A 20612-nucleotide genomic window follows, 5' to 3' on the forward strand; every position below is an offset into this window, starting at 1 on the left:
CCACGTACGGGAAAATGAAATTTAATAAATGACACAAACAGTGTGCAAACACAAAAATCCCATAGGCTCAATGCCAGCCTAGTAGAATTTTTCTCCATATACAAAGTTCATTTTTACATATTTCATAATGATCTCACTTGCTATAAAAAATTGGTTTCACTGGCTAGCTTCACTTTCAACTCTCCTATCACACTTTATTAAACATTCTTATCCTGCTTTGCCAGCCCAAGTTCTGCCTCAGGTGAAGCAATTGGCTTTGTGAGTGGGAGGTGTTTTGGAGTGAAGAAATTAAAAAAAAAAGTAAGCAAAAATACCAGTCTTTGGGTTTCAAGAATTTGGGGTAAAAAACATGACCAGAGAGACATGCCAAATTTGCCTTTCGCTCTCTATTTAATTGTACACATTAAGAGATATCTAATTAGTATAATTTTCATATAAAACTACTACTAGTGAAAAAAGAAAATGTTAAAATTCAAATTGGTGCTTCCAACTTGGGTACTAGACCTTCTTAAAGCAGCCCAAACTCTGAACAGATACGAGAAACTTTTAAAAGACTTCTCAGGTAAAATTTTCCTTTCTAAATATGAGACATTTTTATTATTCTTTTAAGTCGCACAGGTGGTTTTCTGTTTATTCATTTGTTTTCACATAACCCTACAGAGCAATTCAGAACCTTAAAAAAATCAGGACAATTTTTCTTTGGAAAATGTTCAAAGGGGTTGGTTTGATTTCAGAAGTGAAGTGAAGGGCAAAGAACTTGTTTCAGCTATATTGAAAAATACAGGGGGTAAGGGAATATATTTCTTTCAAAGCATTTGAATGACCTCATTTATGATATGATCAGCACACCAACATGGAAATATTTCTTTGCATCATTGCTGTTCTTTATTATTGCTCATAATGTATATTTTGATTATGTCTGGGCTGTGGCACTTAACACCAGTCATTCCTACAAGATGACAATATTCCTATATGTAAGTATAGTCTCCATGGAAACACCAGGAAAAGGAGGCTAGTCAAATTTTATATCAAGAAGTATTTATGAAAACGTTTTTAAAGAATTACAAAATATTTTAATATATGATGAATCATTTGCAATAGTCTCACAGGCTGACTACTCATAAAAATGTCTGACACTTTTAATTTTATGTCTGCAAAATAAATTACTTGTGTTTAGCACAATAAATTGGTCCTGTAGAATCATAGAATAGTTAGGGTTGAAAAGGACCTTAAGATCATCAAGTTCCAACCCCCCCTGCCATGGGCAGGGACACCTCACACTAAACCATGCCACCCAAGGCTTCGTCCAACCTGGTCCTGAACGCTGCCAGGGATGGAGAATTCACAACCTCCCTGGGCAACCCATTCCAGTGCCTCACCACCCTAACAGAAAGAATTTCTTCCTTATATCCAATCTAAACTTCCCCTGTTTAAGTTTGAACCTGTTACCCCTTGTCCTGTCACTACAGTCCCTAGTAAAACACTAGTTTTACAAACTACAGTTTGTAAAAAACTTACCAATGGATTATCCATATGAAGTTATGCATAACTTCATACTTCACATTGATATGAATTGTTATCAAATTTATAAAGTATTATGAAATAACATTCGAAAAAAGCAACATCTTCTCATCACAGAATTAACATTAACAAATTACCCAAAATGACAGAAAAAAATAAAGAGCAGAACAGTGCAAGAAAATAAAGTCAATGCTTTTAAATAAGGTGTCCTAATTTAGTGGTTAACTAGATTAAGCCTCATTTCATCTGGTAATCCATTTATTGTTACCAGTGCAATGTAAATACCATCACAACAAATAAAGAAAGTTCTATTATGATCAAAATATCATTTTGACAGATAACATTGTAATACTACTAATGCTTCAGCCAAAAGATTATGGTCACAGCTTCTAAACTCTAGGTTTGTTGGAATGAGTTACCATAAAGAGTATGTTCTCATATCTTTTATGCAATAGGATTTTATAACTTTATCCTTTAAGGCTTCAGCCAACAATATCTACTTTCCAAAGGGAGTAGCCATGATACTGTATGGAAGGCTGTATGCATTTTCTGAAAATTACATTAAAGCTGTACCCTTGCAGTGCTCATGGAAAAGTAAAATAATGTAATAATGCAACCAGCAACATATCTAGGGCAATTTTTGCATAGGAGATCTACAAATCACAGGTTATTTTCCTTTTGCCACAATGATGGTTAGATTTCATTCAGTAAAATATGAAGAAAATATGTTTAGAATGGCATTTGGATATATCCCTCCCATGTGCTAATACAGAAAGAGTTAAACCTCCGTGTACAAATGTGTAATTCCTCAGGATAGTAAATTATTGATGCTGTAATACACATATTTTAAATTGATTTCTGTATCCTTTCAAAATAAGACTCATTTGTGCTAATTCTTTATCAAGTTTTCCTAACAAGTTCTTACAAATAGACCTAGCAAGATGAATGTTTTCTGTTCATTCACAAGCACACATAACAAATTTCTTATATATAGCCAAACAACATGGTTAAGAAAATGCTAGCTAATGGAATAACCATCTCTTTTACTGGACTCACATGAAAAAATCCCAGTGGTCCCGATATATATGGCATTTTCATTCCCAGCAGATACTTCACTTGTGAAGTCACAACATGTGTAGCTGCTCCTGTTGTCATTGCACTTATCACTGGTTCTGTTAATAAGAGTGTGGCACTGCCCAACTGCAGCATAAACATCACTACCTAAAAGGCAAAGGCATGAGCATTAGCAATTATAATAACAAGCAGCTTCCAGGTGATAGGACAAAGGGCCAGGGTCCTTTTAACAAACTTTAAGACAAATGAGATAAAGACAAAAAACAAATGTCCTTTGAAGGACAAGTATAGCTGAAAATAGAACCCACTGAAGTTCTGTACATTTACCTGCCTTGTGTTACATCACTCTAACACTAGATTAGTAACAAAAGCAGACGCAGAGAAACTTAGTATTCTGTCCTGATCGAATATGTGAGCCCAATAAATACCATAAAAAATCAACTCAATACACTGACAACTCAAAAGTTGATGATGGTGCCAAGACTCATTCCCATTCCACTGCTATTCAGCCTGAGTAGGCAATGGGCCATATCTTGGTCCAGTTTAACAACCGACAAGACATCGATATCAGGATTTCCAATGTTAGTAATTTCAACTGCTACCAAATTTATTAGGTGCTAAAACTATGGAGAGATGATTCACATGATTAGAGCTCCATCATCTCCTACCACAGGCTGCTGCACCATCAGTTTTCCCTTCGCAAGTCACACAATAGCTTTGCTCCTCCAGCAAACTCTTAACTTCCTGATATCCCACTGACCCTTCATGCACGGTTCTATATACTGTGATACTTGGCACTATCATGTTGCAATATGATAATATGAAAACCATCAAGTGCTGGCAGTCCACTACCTGTAGCTGCATCAGCTTCATATGCTGAGGTTTCTGGTTTTGCAGGCGTTCAGGGAATGACAGAAGTTACTTCTGATGTGGAGGATATAAAAATACATATATATAAAATAGATAAAAATATATAAAAATGTTTCTCTTTACAGAGAAACAGAGATGTTTATATATTTAAGTGTTCTGTTTGAACAAACTCTATAAAATTCCAGTAAGAGTAAACTATTTTAAAGACCATTAAAATCTATTTTCTATGTATTTAAGAAATACCTGAACTACCTTAAAGTAAACTATCTGTATATAACCAGAAAATTTAAACCAGAAAAAAAATTCAACATCCCATTTCATAAACACAATCACACATACAAATTGCATTTCTCTGCTAGGTTAAAAAAGAGTAGATTTTGACTCGGCTATATTTGAAGATTATTTCAACTTCGTTGCAACTTTTACAGAAGTTATTTCAGAGCACAGGCATATAATGAAAGAATAATATCCCTCTCTAATTCAAGAATCTGAACTACAGCTGAATCTACTGTTGCAAATACTTCATAGAAATACAGGACAAATACCCAAAGTATTGCATCCTGCTATGTTTTCTCACCTTATCCTAGACTGCAATTGCTCTTTTCCTCTGAAGAATAAGATTTGACAGCTCTTACTTCTTTGTTCAAAGTTTTTACATACTTACAGATGGTACTGTGATTTATGTAACATTTAACCCTTTTCTTATCTATATTAAGTTACATTTAAAATATCTCCCCTTACAGTTGAATTCTGCACATTCATAGGATAAAAAAAAAACAGTTTCTTTTTTTTTATAGTCGTCTGCATTTGCTATTCTTCTGCCTGAAAAAGTCCATGCTCTTGGCAAAGAGTTATTGTTACAATACTTTCTAAAAGCTTATGTTTTGCTTACTATACTAAATATCATCCTTTTGATATATATCCTGGTCCCATTTTCTTTATTTCATTTTGTTATGAAGCTAAAAGAATAATTCTCAAATGTTGCCATTTTCTATGCCTGAGCACTATTTGTTTTTTCACCATAAATTTCACCTGTATGTAGTGAGCTATGAGTGCAACAGCACAAAAGAAACAAAAAATAGCAGAGTGGCTTTTAATTTACCACAAAAAAACTCTAGTGAGCAATTTTCTCTTCCATTTGAGACATTAAAACTGAGATATTTTTTTCTATTTCCCACTAACAGTGTGTGAATGGCTCTGCACTGTGAACAGTCAGAACATTGATTGCCATTCAAAATTGGACCCCAATAATGGTAATTACTGTTATACCCTCAGTGAGTGGTAATTTAGTTAGTCAGGCCTAAAACTGATAATTACTAACTTCAGGCATTTTATTTAGCAGCTTGTTCTAACAGTGTGCTTAGTCATGTATTTAAAACATTGTTCACAGTAGCAAAGTTCAATGAGAATTATATTCTTCCTTCCCTAGTGAACTTTTGTTTGTTTTCTAAGATCAGTTTGTATTGTATGGATGTGAAATTTCTAATTGTGTAATAATTTACTTTCCAGAGAGATGGATTTTTATTTAGCTGTGGAATCCAAACCACAGAGACAATTCTATGTACTACATAATATCACAGAGAAATATTAGCTAACATTAACTTTCAGAGAAAGTTATTGCAGTGAAGCACAGGGAAAAGGTGTCATGGTTGTGGAACCTGGCAACTTCAGCATCACTCTCATTTGTTTCTTTTTTTTACATAAACTTTTTTACTTTAAATCTTCAGCATTTTAAGGGGATGCTTCACAGGCAGGAACTAAAAAGTCACATTTCAAACACACTTTTAAATGTTTGTTTATAATCACTGTTTTTACCATAAGTACGTTTTGAGATAGCCAATTTCTGTAGCCACTCAGCTAAACAAGCAGCAGCCTACACTTGGTCCTCCAGGTCTTACTGCAGAAGGTAGCTAAGAACTTCCAGAAACAAAGGCAATATTTCATCAGCATGTGCATCTGACTTTTTATTTACATTGTAGCTAAATAAATATAGCATGCATCTATATATCTTCCACGATGAAGACCTAACAATGAAGCAACCAGAACAGAAAATATTCAAGGAGAGTATAATTTTCAGCATAAGTTGGTATGGGAAACTTCTGCTGTTTTTGCAATACAAGTAATGTACAGAAACTGCTTAGATCAAGATGAGACAAAAAGTTGTATTGAAACAAGCCTCCCAAATCTTGTTGCATGTGAGTTTTCTTGACAGTTACCGTTAAATTTTTTTACATTTATATAGGCCTAGATCAACTCCAATGACACCAAGCTGTGTGGTTTGGTTGACACGCTGGAGGGAAGGAATGCCATCCAGAGGGACCTTGACACGCTTGTGAGGTGGGCTGATGCCAAACGCATGAAGTTGAACCATGACAAGTGCAAGGTCCTACACCTGGGTCAGAGCAATCCCAGGCACAGCTACAGGTTGGGCAGAGAAGAGATTCAGAGCAGCCCTGCAGAGAAGGACTTGGGGGTGTTGGTCGATGAGAAAATGAACATGAGCCAGCTTCAGTGTGTGCTCACAGCCCAGAAAGCCAACCGTATCCTGGGCTGCATCAAAAGGAGCGTGACCAGCAGGTCGAAGGAGGTGATCCTGCCCCTCTACTCTGCTCTTGTGAGACCTTACTTGGAGTATTGTGTGCAGTTCTGGTGTCCTCAATACAAAAAGGACGTGGAACTGTTGGAACAAGTCCAGAGGAAGGCCATGAGGATGATCAGGCGACTGGAGCACCTCCTGTATGAAGACAGGCTGAGGAAGTTGGGGCTGTTCAGCCTGGAGAAGAGAAGGCTGCGTGGAGACCTCATAGCAGCCTTCCAGTATCTGAAGGGGGGCTATAGGGTTGCTGGGGAGGGACTCTTCATTAGGGACTAGAGTGACAGGACAAGGGGTAAAGGTTTAAAACTTAAACAGGGGAAGTTTAGCTTGGATATAAGGAAAAAGTTCTTTCCTGTGAGGGTGGTGAGGCACTGGAATGAGTTGCTCAAGGAAGTTGTGAATGCTCCATCCCCGATGGTGTTCAAGGCCGGGCTGGACAGAGCCTTGGGTGGAGTGGTTTAGTGTGAGGTGTCCCTGCCCATAGCAGGGGGGTTGGAACTAGATGATCTTAAGGTCCTTTCCAACCCTGGCTATTCCATGATTCTATGAACTCTCCAATTCACCCTCCATGCTAGGCAAAAGGCATACAGCTAGGCTGTCACTGCTTCTTGGATAGATACTATTTTAAACTAAGCTCAGCTGGCAGCACACAATTGCGTTACATTGCATAATGCCATAAAATCTTTCACCCACCAAGCAATAACCAAAATGCAGAAAGTTCAATATTTTTGAAGAAATTTCTAATAATCTATTTTATCTTTACTGTGGTTGTTTTTGCAGCTTTCCCATCTTACATTCTTATAAGTTGTATGATTTTTCTTCCTTTTGATGCAGACAGACTACAGGGAAAACTGATAGTGAAATGTCAGAACAGCAAAAAATAAAATAAAAAAAAATACCAAAGGTAAATATGTTTCTGTTTTCGTTATTTGTACTAATCATGGGCTTTTCTTAAAATGTGAAAGGAAGAATATTTTCATGTATTTCAGAATTGTCTTCAGAATTTTTCATTCTTGAATATTTAGTTCCTAGGGGATGAAGGAATATTTCAGAGAGAGAACAATCACAGTAACAAAAATGGTTTGTAATACACATGGCTCTAGTTCCTTTGTGCAGCTTCTTCAGGACATCACACCACGCAAAAGGCTCAAGATGAATTTTGCTTTTACCAGGTATACATTTTCAATTAACTTCATGTGAATGACATCAGGAGCTGTCAGAGAAAGGGAAAAAACCCAACAAAAACTCAGGAGAAAGTAAAGGAAAGCAGTCTTGATTTAATGCACTGTAAAAGAGAAAAGATCTTGGAAAGAAGTTTTAAAACCAATTGATTAGACAGAAGTGGTAGCATTTAGAAAAAGAAAAAAAAAACATAAAAAAACCCTATAGTTTTGAATGGAAGAAAGATAATATAAAGGGAATCTTTTCTTGCAGCTGTCTTTACTGGTCCATAATTTTACTCTGACAAGTAGAAGAAAAGAATGGGGATGGAGCCAGGAGAAAAGAGTAATAGCAAAAAGCAAAGCCCTCTATGTTCATTAATCCAAGCCCTTTTGGTTCTTATCCACTTTCAATACTTTCTTACCATGACAACACACTCAGTTTATTATTGTTAAAATTCCACTCTTGCTGTGTAGTAAATCTAACTTTATGGCCAGTAAAAATTTTTATCCCTTAACAGCTCTCTGGAAATCACTAATGTCAGACTTTCTGTCCACAGTAATTGAAAGGCTGATGTCATGTTACCTGCTGCATGAATTCAGTTTTGGCAAATGAAATTTAAACCCCTCAAAACTCCACATCGTAGAAGGTGTGGCTTTTTCCCCTGTTAAACTGAATAAAACCTGGTGGCACTCTCTCTGATTTTTTGCTGCATGGGCCAAGAAGACAAGGTCAGCCATGGGGAATACCTCTTCAAGAGAAACAGTACAGGCTGTGAGCTTCTCATTTAGCATGTTGCATTGGTTCTCTCAGAATCAGAAGCTGCAAAAGTGAAGGCATCTACAGACCACATGGAGAAAACAGTCAGACACAGTTCAGCTTGACCAAGTCATCAATTTTAAACCTGTTTCAGTAGACATTATAATTGGTAGCTTTTGGTCTTTTCAATTGAAGCTCTTAAGTTCATTGTGGGTGGCTTGAGAGTATCTGATAGCTTCTGATGGTGTCTGGCATGAGCTTTCCTCACCCCAGGACCTGAAAAAGACTTCTTTCTGTGGTCTTTGTGGACTAACATGTAGCATCTTAAAGGTCTTTTCTGACCTAAACAATTCTATGATTCTCTGATTCTGCGATGTGCCATAACTGTGGGAACCAGGACTCCCATTCAGCCTAGTTGTACTTTTCAACATACAGAATATGAGCCTGCAAGAAGTTATGTCCACTGAAAGAAAATCTTTTCCTGATTATCACTGTACAATAAAGACTCATGTTTGCACCTAATGAAAAACTGTGTGTAACATAGAATAATGCAGCATGATTTTCCCCACAGGGAAACAAAGCTTTGGACAATACCATTAGCCTTACAAAAGCACACTTCATATTCAAATGTGCTGCTTCATTATTAAGCAAGCTGAAAATAGACCATGTAAATTTGTTCTCCTGATAACCAGACACATTTTTTATTTCCGACACTGTACATCAGCAACTAATTATCTGTAAGTCTTTAAAAAACAAATTGCTGGAATGAAATAACCAGCACTTACAGAAGTGTAGCACAACTGAAGTATGTATCACTGCAGCTCTTAGGAGAATAATGCTTCTTTCTAGGATAAAACCTATTTTTTCCTCACTCTGATATGCATTTTTCCTCACTCTGAAATGCAAGCAGCTTTCTTCTGTTTATTCAGCAAATTAAATATTGAATTTTAGTTTAGAATTTTGAGGTTTTTATAGACACATACAATTATGCAAGCATTCTTGAACAGATAATATACTAATAAGAAGAAATATCTTACCCAAAGGCTTATTTTTTTGAGGATTTTTTTTTCTGCTATAAAGGCATCATCCAATTCTAATTACAAAATTCTTCCATTGGCATCTGTTATATTCTATTATTTCATCTCCCCATCAATAATTCTGAGGTATTTAATACTAGGGAATAATTTCATTAATTTGTTTAATTTTCCATCACCCTGTTTATAGAGTAGCAGTTATACAACATGAAAAAAATCTGCATGATACCTTCCATTCTGCTTTTAAAAATGAAATAGTCTCTGTGAATGCATTGTATTTTTTCTTTTTATAATTACAGTTCTTACATTGTGTTTACTTAATTTCTATTTTAATACCATATTATCTTCATTAGAATGCTTCTTAAGATAACCAAATATCTTCCTTCTTTTATCCATACTGTTTCAAATATTAGATATAAAAAGCAGTTAAGGAATCTGAAACTTATTACCTGAAAAAAAAATTAAGCAACTAAGCCACATATTTAAAATCTCAGAAGCTCCACCTGTTCTTACTTGATGATCAGAAACCAGTTCTAATGTACTTCAAGTCTATATGGCACTGAGATTCACAAAACCTGCTCAGAGCTTGCCTCACACACAGATGCACACTTCTAGTCTTCATAAAACGCAAAGCAGCCAACAGCAATTAATCTCAAAACCACACCTCTTCCCTTTGCCTTTCCTCCATGACTCACTAGTTCGTATGTTTTGTTCTTTTTTTAATGCTATTTGCTGATTGGAATACTTAGCCAGGCTACAGGGAAAATAGCATCAAATTGCTTTTCTGGCCAAAAAAGTTCAGGTCTTTACCTACTGCTTCTAAGAAGGAACCACCTGCCTTAGAGAGGGACATTTCATCCTTTGTATGGAAGCTGCCCAATGGGATAGTCATAGCATCAGCTGTTTCTGTATAATTGGTGGCTAATTAGAGCACTGCATTTTAACTTTTTTTAGAATGAATAAACAGTCTTTAACAGTAGACAACTTTACCCAGGTTATCTCCCTTTCCAGAGAAATACCATCCCAATTCCACTAACAATTCCATTTCTTTTTGTATTTCAGGATGTCTTCAATGGAAAACTGTTGCCTCAACATGCATCACTTTATTCTTCTTGTCACAGAATACCACATCTATTCCAAGCTATTCCTTAATTTCTAATTTAATCTGATAACTAGAAGCAACACACTGACTTAGCTCTTCATTAACAGCAAGATGTGCCCTGTCGCCTTATCTAGGAAATGCAGCACCTGTTAGGAGTCTGGAATCATGATGAGAAACATGGATTCCCACACTTCATAGCACCTGGGATGATGGCAAAGTTTAATCACAGCCTCGATCCAGACTATCACTTACATATCACATATCAGTAGCTACAAGGTACTACTCTAGGAAATAAGTATCTTAATCTGGTCTCTAACCATTAAATTTGCATAAAAGACTAATGGCAGCACTACAAGCACCAGCTGTTTTAGTATGACTCTAACGTAAGCAACATTACTGACCTAGGAGAAGAGCCCAGGCACATGGCACAGTTCCCTATCAGACCTGCTTTGAAGAAGCAGGCAGAGGATTTTTTAGTTCTTCTTATTCCAATCAGGCTTAAATAGGACACAGGCTGACATAAGCCAGCTGGTGCAGTCGAAGGCACACAATAAAGCAGAACTTTTCAGAACGAAAGAGTAATAGGTCTAGAGGATTTACACACCTAATGGGATTCATCAGCAGCTAAGCAAAATAATTCTGCATTGGATTTTGATGTCAGATCAAATGCAGGTACCAGCTTGCCACTTAAGACATTTTGGCCTCTCTGAGGGCAACACAGGAGATTGTCAGGCTGTGAGTGCAGTGCTCCCATATGAAGAACTCCGTGGATGCTCAAAGGACTCTACTGATACAAGCACCCTGCACATGATGCAGTGTCATGTTGCACACACCAGTGCAACAGGACAGCACATGCAGCAGCCAGGCATAATCAGCATCAGCTCTACCCTGTATGTCATCCATTGGGTTTTGCTCATGCTGCTACCCCAAGTCATAACTCTGTAACCAATAAAAGAATGAAAAAAAAGTGCAACAGAAATGAACTTGCTTCTTGATGTATCCTACTGACTAACATAAGCATATGACCCTGTTCCCACCAAGCATGCAGGCCACTGGAAATGCCATTCCAAGCTCCGTCACTCATGCTCTGCATAGTATAGAGATCCAAAGCATCAAACACAGGGGTTTAGGTTTCTTTCAGAAGGCCAGGTTACCCAGAAGGTGTTGCAATGTCAAGTGATAGAACACTTCTTCCATTTTAATATTAAGAAGGAAAGAGGGAAGCCTTTTTTGAAGACCTAAGCAACTGGCAATGGATAAAGGAACTCAGAGCTCATGATCAGAAAAGAAAAAGACAAGAAATCTATAAGACCTCTAATCATTTGAATAAACTTTGGAGAATCATTTGAAGACACCTGTTTTACTAATTTGTTTCACTTTAATGATGTGTGTGAGAACTCTAGAAGATTTTAAAGATGCTTTCCCTATGGTTTTTAATTATTGAATACTGTATGGATTTTTCTTCCAGCAAAGAGCAACAGAAATCCTCAGGAATATGTCAGTGCTTACCAGGAGCTGATTCATGTTTTGTTTCTGAAGGAGAAGGAAAGGGAGCACCAACAGCAACTGAATACTGTATTAGAGCTCGCTGTGGTTTTACTTCGTATTGCAACACCCGATGAACATGTATACATGCAATCAGTATATCTCAACGAAAGAGTAGCAAATTCTTAAAACACATTAATTTCATCATTCATTAACATTGGACCAGACCCAATGTTCTCTTTTTCTCAAAGAAGTGCTGAAAAGTATTACAAAAGTCATAGTTGTCACAAATGCAGTGTATAAAGAATGTGTTCACCACAAACCTGGATGATTCCTCCTAAAAATGACACTGCTGCTGCAACACCAATCCTCTGCATTTCGAACTCTGGTAGGCCCAAAACTCCTGAATTATTGTTTGTAGTGAAATTAGCGCTGGCTGAAGGAACAAGACGCTCAACAGCATTGGCAGATATTAAGGAAGTTAAAGCGAAAGTTCCTATAAGAAAAGCCACACATTAGTCACTAGTAGTTCTGTATCGGTCCATACTCATCAGTTATGGTCTCTTTTTCAAAACTTGGCCATTATGAGTGAAAGTGCCATTTTGTGCATTCCTGTCATGATAAGAACAATTTTTAAGGTAATCTTTTTATGTAACAAACATTTCTTCGCACAAAATGTCTTTTGTATGACAAATTAAATGCAAATTCTTTTCTAAATACATTTATAGAATCATAGAATCATAGAATCATAGAATCGTTAGGGTTGGAAAGGACCTTAATATCATCTAGTTCCAACCCCCCTGCCATGGGCAGGGACACCTTACTCTAAATCATATCATCCAAGGCCTCGTCCAACCTCGTCTTGAACACTGCCAGGGATGGAGTATTCACAACCTCCCTGGGCAACCTATTCCAGTGCCTTATTTAGACATATTAACGAAAAAGTTTTGAAAACAACAATTCACAATGATTTAAAGTCATCAGGAATGTTTTTAATTCACCCTAGATGTGATGAAACTGCATTTTTTCCTGAGAATCCTAAATGTTCACCATTTAGATTTCTAGGGCAATTAATCACACACTCTCTCTATATATATGTATATAGTACCTAGCCTTTTATAGAGTACCTAGCACTCTAACAGATGGAGACAGATTATGAAAGAAACATTCATTTACTGAAAAAAGTAAAGCAAGTTTAATGACATACAGATAAATAAGGACGATAAGTTAATATTAAAAAGCACAATGCATTTCTGCAAAGCTCTAAGAGCATAAGAAATACCCTCCTATCTCAGTCCAATGGTCCATCTTCTCCAGTACTCTGCTTCCAGCTGTGGCAATCAAGAGCATTACCCAATGAAAGCACACAAGCCTGGCCATATTCTTCAGGCCATTCCTCTCATAATCCTTCAGTATCCATAGCTGTTATGTTAGGGAAGTATATCCTTATCTGGCCCTTTTAGATTTTGTTTATGGACTAGCATTCATGAATTGTCAAAGCTCTGTTTGAAACTGCTTGCATTTTTTGCCTCTACAATGTCCTTTGGGAGCAGGCTCCATAAATTCACTATCTGTCGCAGTATTTTCTTTATACTTTAAAAGTCTTTTAAAGAGATCTCCCACTAGTTTCATTGAGCCCTCCTTGTTACTACTGTTGCAGGACATGGTGAACACAGTTCTAGCTTCATCTTGGCCTTTATAGAGTAAATGTCCCCGCATGAACTCGGGAGCCTACCAAGGACACCTTCACACTGAACCACTGAGTCCCACCTATTATTTCTTATCCTTTAACCTGATAATAATCAATAAAAGAACTTTTTTTAATCACAAGGGCAACTTAGTTTCTTTAGTAACCTTTGATGTGGAACCTTATCAGTAGCAGTTTGACCATTCTGATATTTTATATTAAAGGTTTCCTTTTTCCATGTGCTTACTAACACTCATACAGTACTCAAGGAGGTTAGTAAGGTAGGATTTTCCTTTACAGGAGTCATATTAACTCCTCTCAAGCAGACTCTGATTATATTTCAGTATCCTAATTTTTATTATACAGGGCTGCAGTTCCCAGGATTCCCTCCAAAGCCCTTCTGACAGTGCAATTACACTGTTAACTTGACAATGCTGTGATCTTGTCACAGAATGTCCTTCTTATACCTTTGTCAGAAAGGTGTCCCACCAGTTTCCTTGCCAGAGTCCTTGTTTTGATGTATTGAAAGAACATTTAACTTCCAGTTTGATTATCGTTTCCATGGCATTCTTCAAATTCATTTTTTAATCCTTCTATACTACCTGCATATATTTGACCTGTCATTTCACGGCTTTTCTGCTCACCTCATTTAGCTAAGCTTTCCACTCTACAAGTGCCAAATTCTTCCCTGTGACAGTTCCTTTAGGTTTTTTTTTTTCCATAAACCACTCAGGATTGTTGTAGGTATTTTACTTTTCAGATTTTTTTTTTCTTTCAAACCCATTCTCTCATTTTACTTAAAAACAAACAAACAAAAACAAACCAAAACAAACCCCAAATAAAACAGATAAAACCCAGTTTACATAAAATTGGATTTAAAAACAGTTTACATATAATTCTACCTGAAATCAAAGACCTATATGCAATATTATGACAGATAAAGCTGTCACAGAGGATGCTCCAAGATCAATTCTGCCACAAACAGTCAAGAAAAAGGGGTGGGTCAGATGTTAGATTTTCAAGCAAGCAACTTTTTAAAGTAGATCAACTTTCTCACAGAAGAGACGTTTCAAGTGACTAAAAGTTGACAGAACTGGGACATTTATTAGTTTTCCATTTCATATAAAGATGGTTGACTTAGCTAACACAGGGCAATTTCATAATCTCTTTACATACGAAAAGCACCGCTCTGTGTCACCAATGTACGTGAGGAATTACAGAGCATTTGAGGATGTGAAGCAGGCAGTATAGCTCCAGTTCAGTCTGCACACCAGGATGCCTTAAGCAAGGTCGGTAGGACAAGTACATGAGACATTTCTACAGAAAGGAACAGCATGTCTCATACATTTATAAAATAAAAAAATTCTTCATGACTGCAGGAGAACTGCTTTGTTGCCTCTTTTTTCTTAAGATTACATTACGGAGCAGACACACATGAAAGGAACAGATTTCCACACCAAGGACTGCAGGAATCCACAACCATGGAGCTATGGGACTCAGTAAATAATTCTCTGAATTGTATTCCGTCCCAAGGATAAAGCATCACACTTAACACCTTTACTTACCCATTTTATCATCTAGTTTCATTACTAGAATTTGTCAGCCAGATACCTATTTATCTGTTTTCTTACATATGATCATATGATGGATTCTTGTCTTCCTAATAATCTTACACTGATAAACTGCTGAAAATACACTGTAAATTATTCAGTTTTGAAACAGCTTTTTAATACAGATTTATGTTTTAATAAGTATGCTAATAAATATCTACTCGAGTCAAAATTATTTTCTAAATTTTCACTTTTTTTAATGCCTCTTCTTTTCACATGAGCTGAATACATCTCAAAACCCATTACAGCATCAGGTTACTAACAGCATCCACAGATCCTTCTCAGCCATTAAAAGATTCAAATACTTTCTGTGCCTCTAGGGAAAACAAACTTTCATCTTTCCTGTTGCTCTAAGAAAATTTATAGCTGTTCAGCTTTTTTTAACATTTTAAAATATTTTAATTTTTTTAAAATTATATGTAAACTGTTTTTAAAATATTAATAATATTTTTAATTAACTGAAATTTTTTTGACACAAAAGGTGCTCAAAATATGTAGCTAACTTCTTACTAAATCACTACATAAACTAAAGTATCTACACACAAGCAATCAGATTCTGCATTTCATTTTGCGAGTGATTACCCAGAACTATCTTTTTTCCTTTCAGGAACTTTTCTCCTCCACAGGTAAAACATACTTCCTTCTGCTTAAATCTTCTGACAACCAGAGGCTGCTTCTCTTTACCCAGTCCTGCTCTGTGTTATTATGGGCCTGCCTCATCCTTCCTGCAAACTTCAGAGGCTACCAAGTGCCCACTTCTGCACATCACTTCCATCTATAATTTAGTTTCTTGGAGTCAGAATCAGAACATTTGCCAACCTATTAGGAAATCAGTCATTCGATTCTTGTAGCTACTTTTGCTGCCTACCCAATTACTCTGCAAGTGGAAAGGGGTTGTATTGAACTCACTGGAAGAATCTCTAGCTTTAACACAATAGCAGGCAATAGGCACAGAAAGCTTCTTTTGTGAAAAATTAAAGGTTTGTGGTTTAGACAGGTGAGAAGTAATGTGTGTTTTCTATGGTTTAAGAAGCAGTTGGGACATTTTCATTCCTGCTTGCATATAGCTTATTGGCTGAGCCCTTTGTTAAAATCTTAGCCTGAAGCAGATTTCTAAAGTAGAATTAAAATACAAAAGCCCTTAATAAACTACATTTACAAAGGAAGTGTCAATGCAATATTAAATTATAATGGTAGGAATAACTGCTATATATTCTTAATGAGGTTCTTTGAAGTACTTAAGCTGGAAAAAAAGTTGTAAAAAGTAGCAAAAAAAATCTTATTTCTGTTTAGTCTTAGATAACTTCCACTGATCTTATAACAACAACAACAAAAATGTTCACTTTTCAATATCTTATTTCTGAAAATGTTATTACCAAATAGACACTTACCTGTTGCAACATGACGTCCCATTCCAAATATGGCATATATAATGACAGGGAAGAAAGAGCCATATAAACCAAAAACCGGATGGACTGAAGACAGAATAGCAAAGGCCAGCCCTACAGAAAGTTAAATGGAATTACTTCAGTATACGAAGATAAAACTGTTCTGCATTCAATCTTTTTTTTTAATGAGGAAATATCTACATTTTTTTTAAGAGCAGGGGAAAAAAAAGCACCTTCATTTACAAAAACCTAAACCATAATTCAGCTAATTAGGATCAGGAAGAATTGTGGAAGATTTTTCATCTTCCATCTGCCATCAAAATCCTCACACTTTCTCCTGAGTTTTGGTCATCAGCAGAAACAAATGGGTCATAGATACAACCAGCTACTATGGTTCCAGGCTGTCTCCATCAGTGCTTTTTTAACAGCCAGTCCTCACCGGAGGTGGCAGCGCCATTTCACCTCCACTTTCACAAATATGTGTTTGAGACTGCCAGGGCTTCAGGCAATCAGATGTTTTTTTCTTATAAACAGTTCAAAACCTGTAATTTTGGTTTGGATGGAGCCCCTTCAGTCTGCTTTCTTCTTAAACAAAATAATATTCCAGGGTTCATTGTCTTTAGGTGCCTGTTTTTTTTATTTCTTTAGATATTAACATTTTTTTTCATTACATAAAGTTCTCGGTCCAGAAATGGAATGTATTTGACTTTCATGTTGAGATGGAGAATGAGCTGAATTGGTTAGGAGTTAACTTTACAACCTTACTAGCTACCTTCATTGCTCAGCTATAAAGGACAGGAGAATATGCCAAGATTATGCCAAGAAATCAACTTTTAACAGAGACATTCCTGCAAAGCAACAGCTTTGGTTGTTGTTCATGTTTCGATACCTAAAATAGAAAGCAAGTTTGCACTGAATTCTTGCAAGCCAGCAGAAGGAATAAAGTATGCTTCTGATCAGCAGGTTCCACTGCCCTTTCACAGTTTTCACTCCTAGAAGCTAAGAGTAGGAAGAATTGCCCAGCAGAGTTGCTCCATAAGTCCTGCTGAATACCTTGTTGTGCAGTAAGGAAGGCAGAATTGGCTTGTGTAACTCAAAAGGTGCCTGAGGTTCACCCTGGTTGACCTGAGTGACCAGTCCAAGATAGCATGTGTACTGGGAGAACGACCATGCATGGTCTGTGGCAGAGGTGATTCAGATAAATGAAACAAAGATGCTTTCTGTGTACATTAGAAATCTTTAAAGAAAATTAAATGTATGGGATGAACTGTTCTCACCAGACTTTCCTGGCTGCTGCAGAAAGCATTTTTTACCTGAAACATTGGTGCATGGTGTTTTAATAATATGGAGAGTACAAAGAGTATCTTTGCTTAGATGCTTCAGGTGACGATTCTGAATATTTTAATTAAAGAGCTATCTTCTTGAATTGGCATTTGAGTCTGTAACAAAGAGTACATGGCAGTGGAAGGCAATAAAATGCCAAGAGGCCAGAAGTGTCACGTTCCCCGTGAAGCAGACAAGGCCAAGCAGTTCACCTGTTCTCAGAAAAACATCACAGTGAAGATTTTGCTGAGATGGATCTTACACAGATCATCTTCATCAACATTGTGCTCAGCAAAGTAGCACTATCAGTTGTGACTTGGAGAGAAGATATATTTAAACATGTTTGCTTTAAAAATTTGATGTCTTTTAAACAGAAACGGACTTCACTGCTCTTTTGCCTTTCAATTAGCATATATACCAATCATCACTTCTGCTTTTTTCTTTTAGCACACCGGTATCATGAACCAGAAAGATCTTTGAGATTATAGTTCTACATCCATCTTCACATGATCAATAGATGTAAAAGAAGATTCTGACCCAAAAGCAACACAGAAGGGTCTGACTGAGGAGAACAAAAACAGCACAGGAGAGAACTGCATGACCCTATCCAGTCAAAAGTGAGCATGGAGTTAAAAATATAGAAAAAAGGAGAAAGATTTTTAAGGCTTGTTCAACATTGAAATGCTCTTCCATTGTAATATAACTAATATAATAATGAAAAAAAACAACAAACCCAAACCAAACTGTAATTAATTCAATGTTAGAATACCACTCACACAGATATTCCAGACCTGAAAAAAACAAGGGCCGGATTTATGATTAGATTTTCTGCTGTAAATAAGCTATTCCTCATCAGCAAGTCTGTGAGTAAAGCAAAGTTCCTGTTCGATGCAGGGGGTTTGCTGGGCAAGGCAGCCCATTATCAGTCCTGTTAACTTTATGCTCCCATTACTGAAGCCTGTCAATAGTGTGCAAGAGCAGAAAGACATTATAAAACAGAATTAGCAAAGACTTCAGGCTTTCTGATTAGGCATATAATGTTCAAAAAGTTCAAATACCTTTAAAGATATTATCAGTAGCATATTTCAGCTTATTTCATTATTTTTTTATTAAACTTTGCTACAATGCATTCCATATGCTCAAGAACTAGCCAAAAGACAGGAAACATTATTTTAGTTTTTTTCATTCCCAACAGTAAAAATACTCAAAGAAATAGATCATAAAATAAGGATCCCACCTAATCTTCACTGGTAATATGGAGAAGCCTCTATGGCAGTGCCATTAAGGTTTTCAAACAAGCATGCAAATTCCATGGAAAGAAATGCAAACAAAAAATGACCAGTAAGTTCAGATACAGTACAATAATATTGTGGTTCTTTGTTTTAACTAGCTCCTTATCATAAGATAATATTGAGTGACATACTGCCATTGAAAACTGTACTCTCTGACTATCACGAGATGCATAACAATCCTCTGGCATGCCACACTGAAAAGGAAGAGATGTTGCACTACTGTCAGTAAATATCAAATGCAGATAACCATAAAATAACAAGCTTGATACAAATAGAAACAAGGCCACATCCTACCACAAGAGAAAGGTCTCAGTTTAAGTTGACAGGTCCTGCTCATTAAGCTAGCAACATAACTATAGCAATAAAAAATATTTTCCATAGAATTATCTATGAATCACCAGAGTATGATCAACTACTTAACAACTTTCTGCATCTGGAAAAACACTCATGGTACATACATATGACCCGAGGAAACCTATACCATGTCTTTTGGAAATAAGACAGGCAAACCAGAAATACAAGTGAAGAAGCAGGAAAATTGGTAAGTCTATAATTAATTTGAGGAATTTCAAAATTTGTATCATTCACTATTTACTATGAAAAAATATAAATTTGAAAGTTTTTCTAGTAGTGTATATATTCAAATTACTTTTTGTTATTGTAACTTTTTATTCTTAAATGTGATTATAACAATATAGTCATGCCTCAAGTATAGGGAACCCAAAGTGGCACTAGTATATCTTATCCCACTCAAAATGCTATCTGCAGTTGTGGCCACTCCAGTGCTTAAGAAAAAGACAATTTTCTCCTTCAGTTACAAAGCTGAATTATGTAGTAAGAAAGGTATTTCCTGTAGGTTCCTAAAAATGTAGAATTAACACATATTTAGCGAGTCTCCTATCAATCTTTCTTGGAGAACCAACAAATCAGACACCCAGTGATTCATATCACAAGCTTTAATTTCTAGGTCCATGGTAGCTAACTTTTACTGAAGAAACAAAACACCAGAGAAAAAAAAAAATTAATTTCATGACAACTTTCCCATAAAAACCTCCAGTTCTGGAAGGTTCTTTGACATCTGGATTAGTCATGATACCTGAATTCACGGTATTTCACAGTATCTGAAATGTCGCTCTCCCAGTATACCATCTGACCATTATACGGAAGGTGTGTTTGAGAAAGGACTGCTCTATTCTGCCACTTTGCAGATCTCCAGATCCTGACATTGCATCTGGATGTTCAAAAGAAAGGATATGCAAGTATTACGATAGAAGAAACAAGTGGAGTGCATGACCCATGTGTGAATTCTCTGTTCGAGATAGCTTGACCCTTGGGTACATAAAAAAGCTTGGATACAACCAAAAACAGGCAAAAAAACCCAAAACAAACAAACAAAAAAACCCCCACAAAAAATAAAACAAACAAAAAAACAAACAAAACAAAAAACAAACCCTACTATTTTATTTTTTTTTTAATGGATTTTCTGCAAAAACTACGATTCTTGACAGACAATCAAACATTAAATGTTCACACCTCTTTGGAATGAATTTGACACAATATTTGAACACAGCAAATATTTTATAAACTATTATATAGATAATTTTATGAACTATTCTACACTGTTCAGCCATAATACCTGAAGAATCTGGTCATCTCCAAAATAAAAATAAAGAGGTATTTCAGAGTAGATTATTGAGAAATTCCTCTGCA

General features: G+C 36.3%; 1 protein-coding gene across 3 annotated transcripts in view; it reads right to left on the reverse strand.

Annotated features, from left to right (window-relative positions):
• SLC26A7 (solute carrier family 26 member 7) overlaps window positions 1-20612 on the reverse strand; it is a 67857-nt gene that overhangs the window by 38834 nt on the left and 8411 nt on the right. For all 3 annotated transcript variants that reach the window (XM_062604551.1, XM_062604552.1, XM_062604550.1), the window contains exons 2-4: window positions 16291-16401; window positions 11926-12098; window positions 2578-2742 (exon numbers count right to left, since the gene is read on the reverse strand). In XM_062604551.1, the coding sequence (XP_062460535.1) occupies window positions 2578-2742; window positions 11926-12098; window positions 16291-16401 (449 nt within the window). The remainder of the gene's footprint in view (window positions 1-2577; window positions 2743-11925; window positions 12099-16290; window positions 16402-20612) is intronic.

Source organism: Pezoporus occidentalis, unplaced genomic scaffold, assembly GCF_034315485.1.
Source record: "Pezoporus occidentalis ecotype Australia unplaced genomic scaffold, CSIRO_AGI_Poc_V1 ctg87, whole genome shotgun sequence".
In the NCBI taxonomy this organism is placed as follows: domain Eukaryota; kingdom Metazoa; phylum Chordata; class Aves; order Psittaciformes; family Psittacidae; genus Pezoporus; species Pezoporus occidentalis.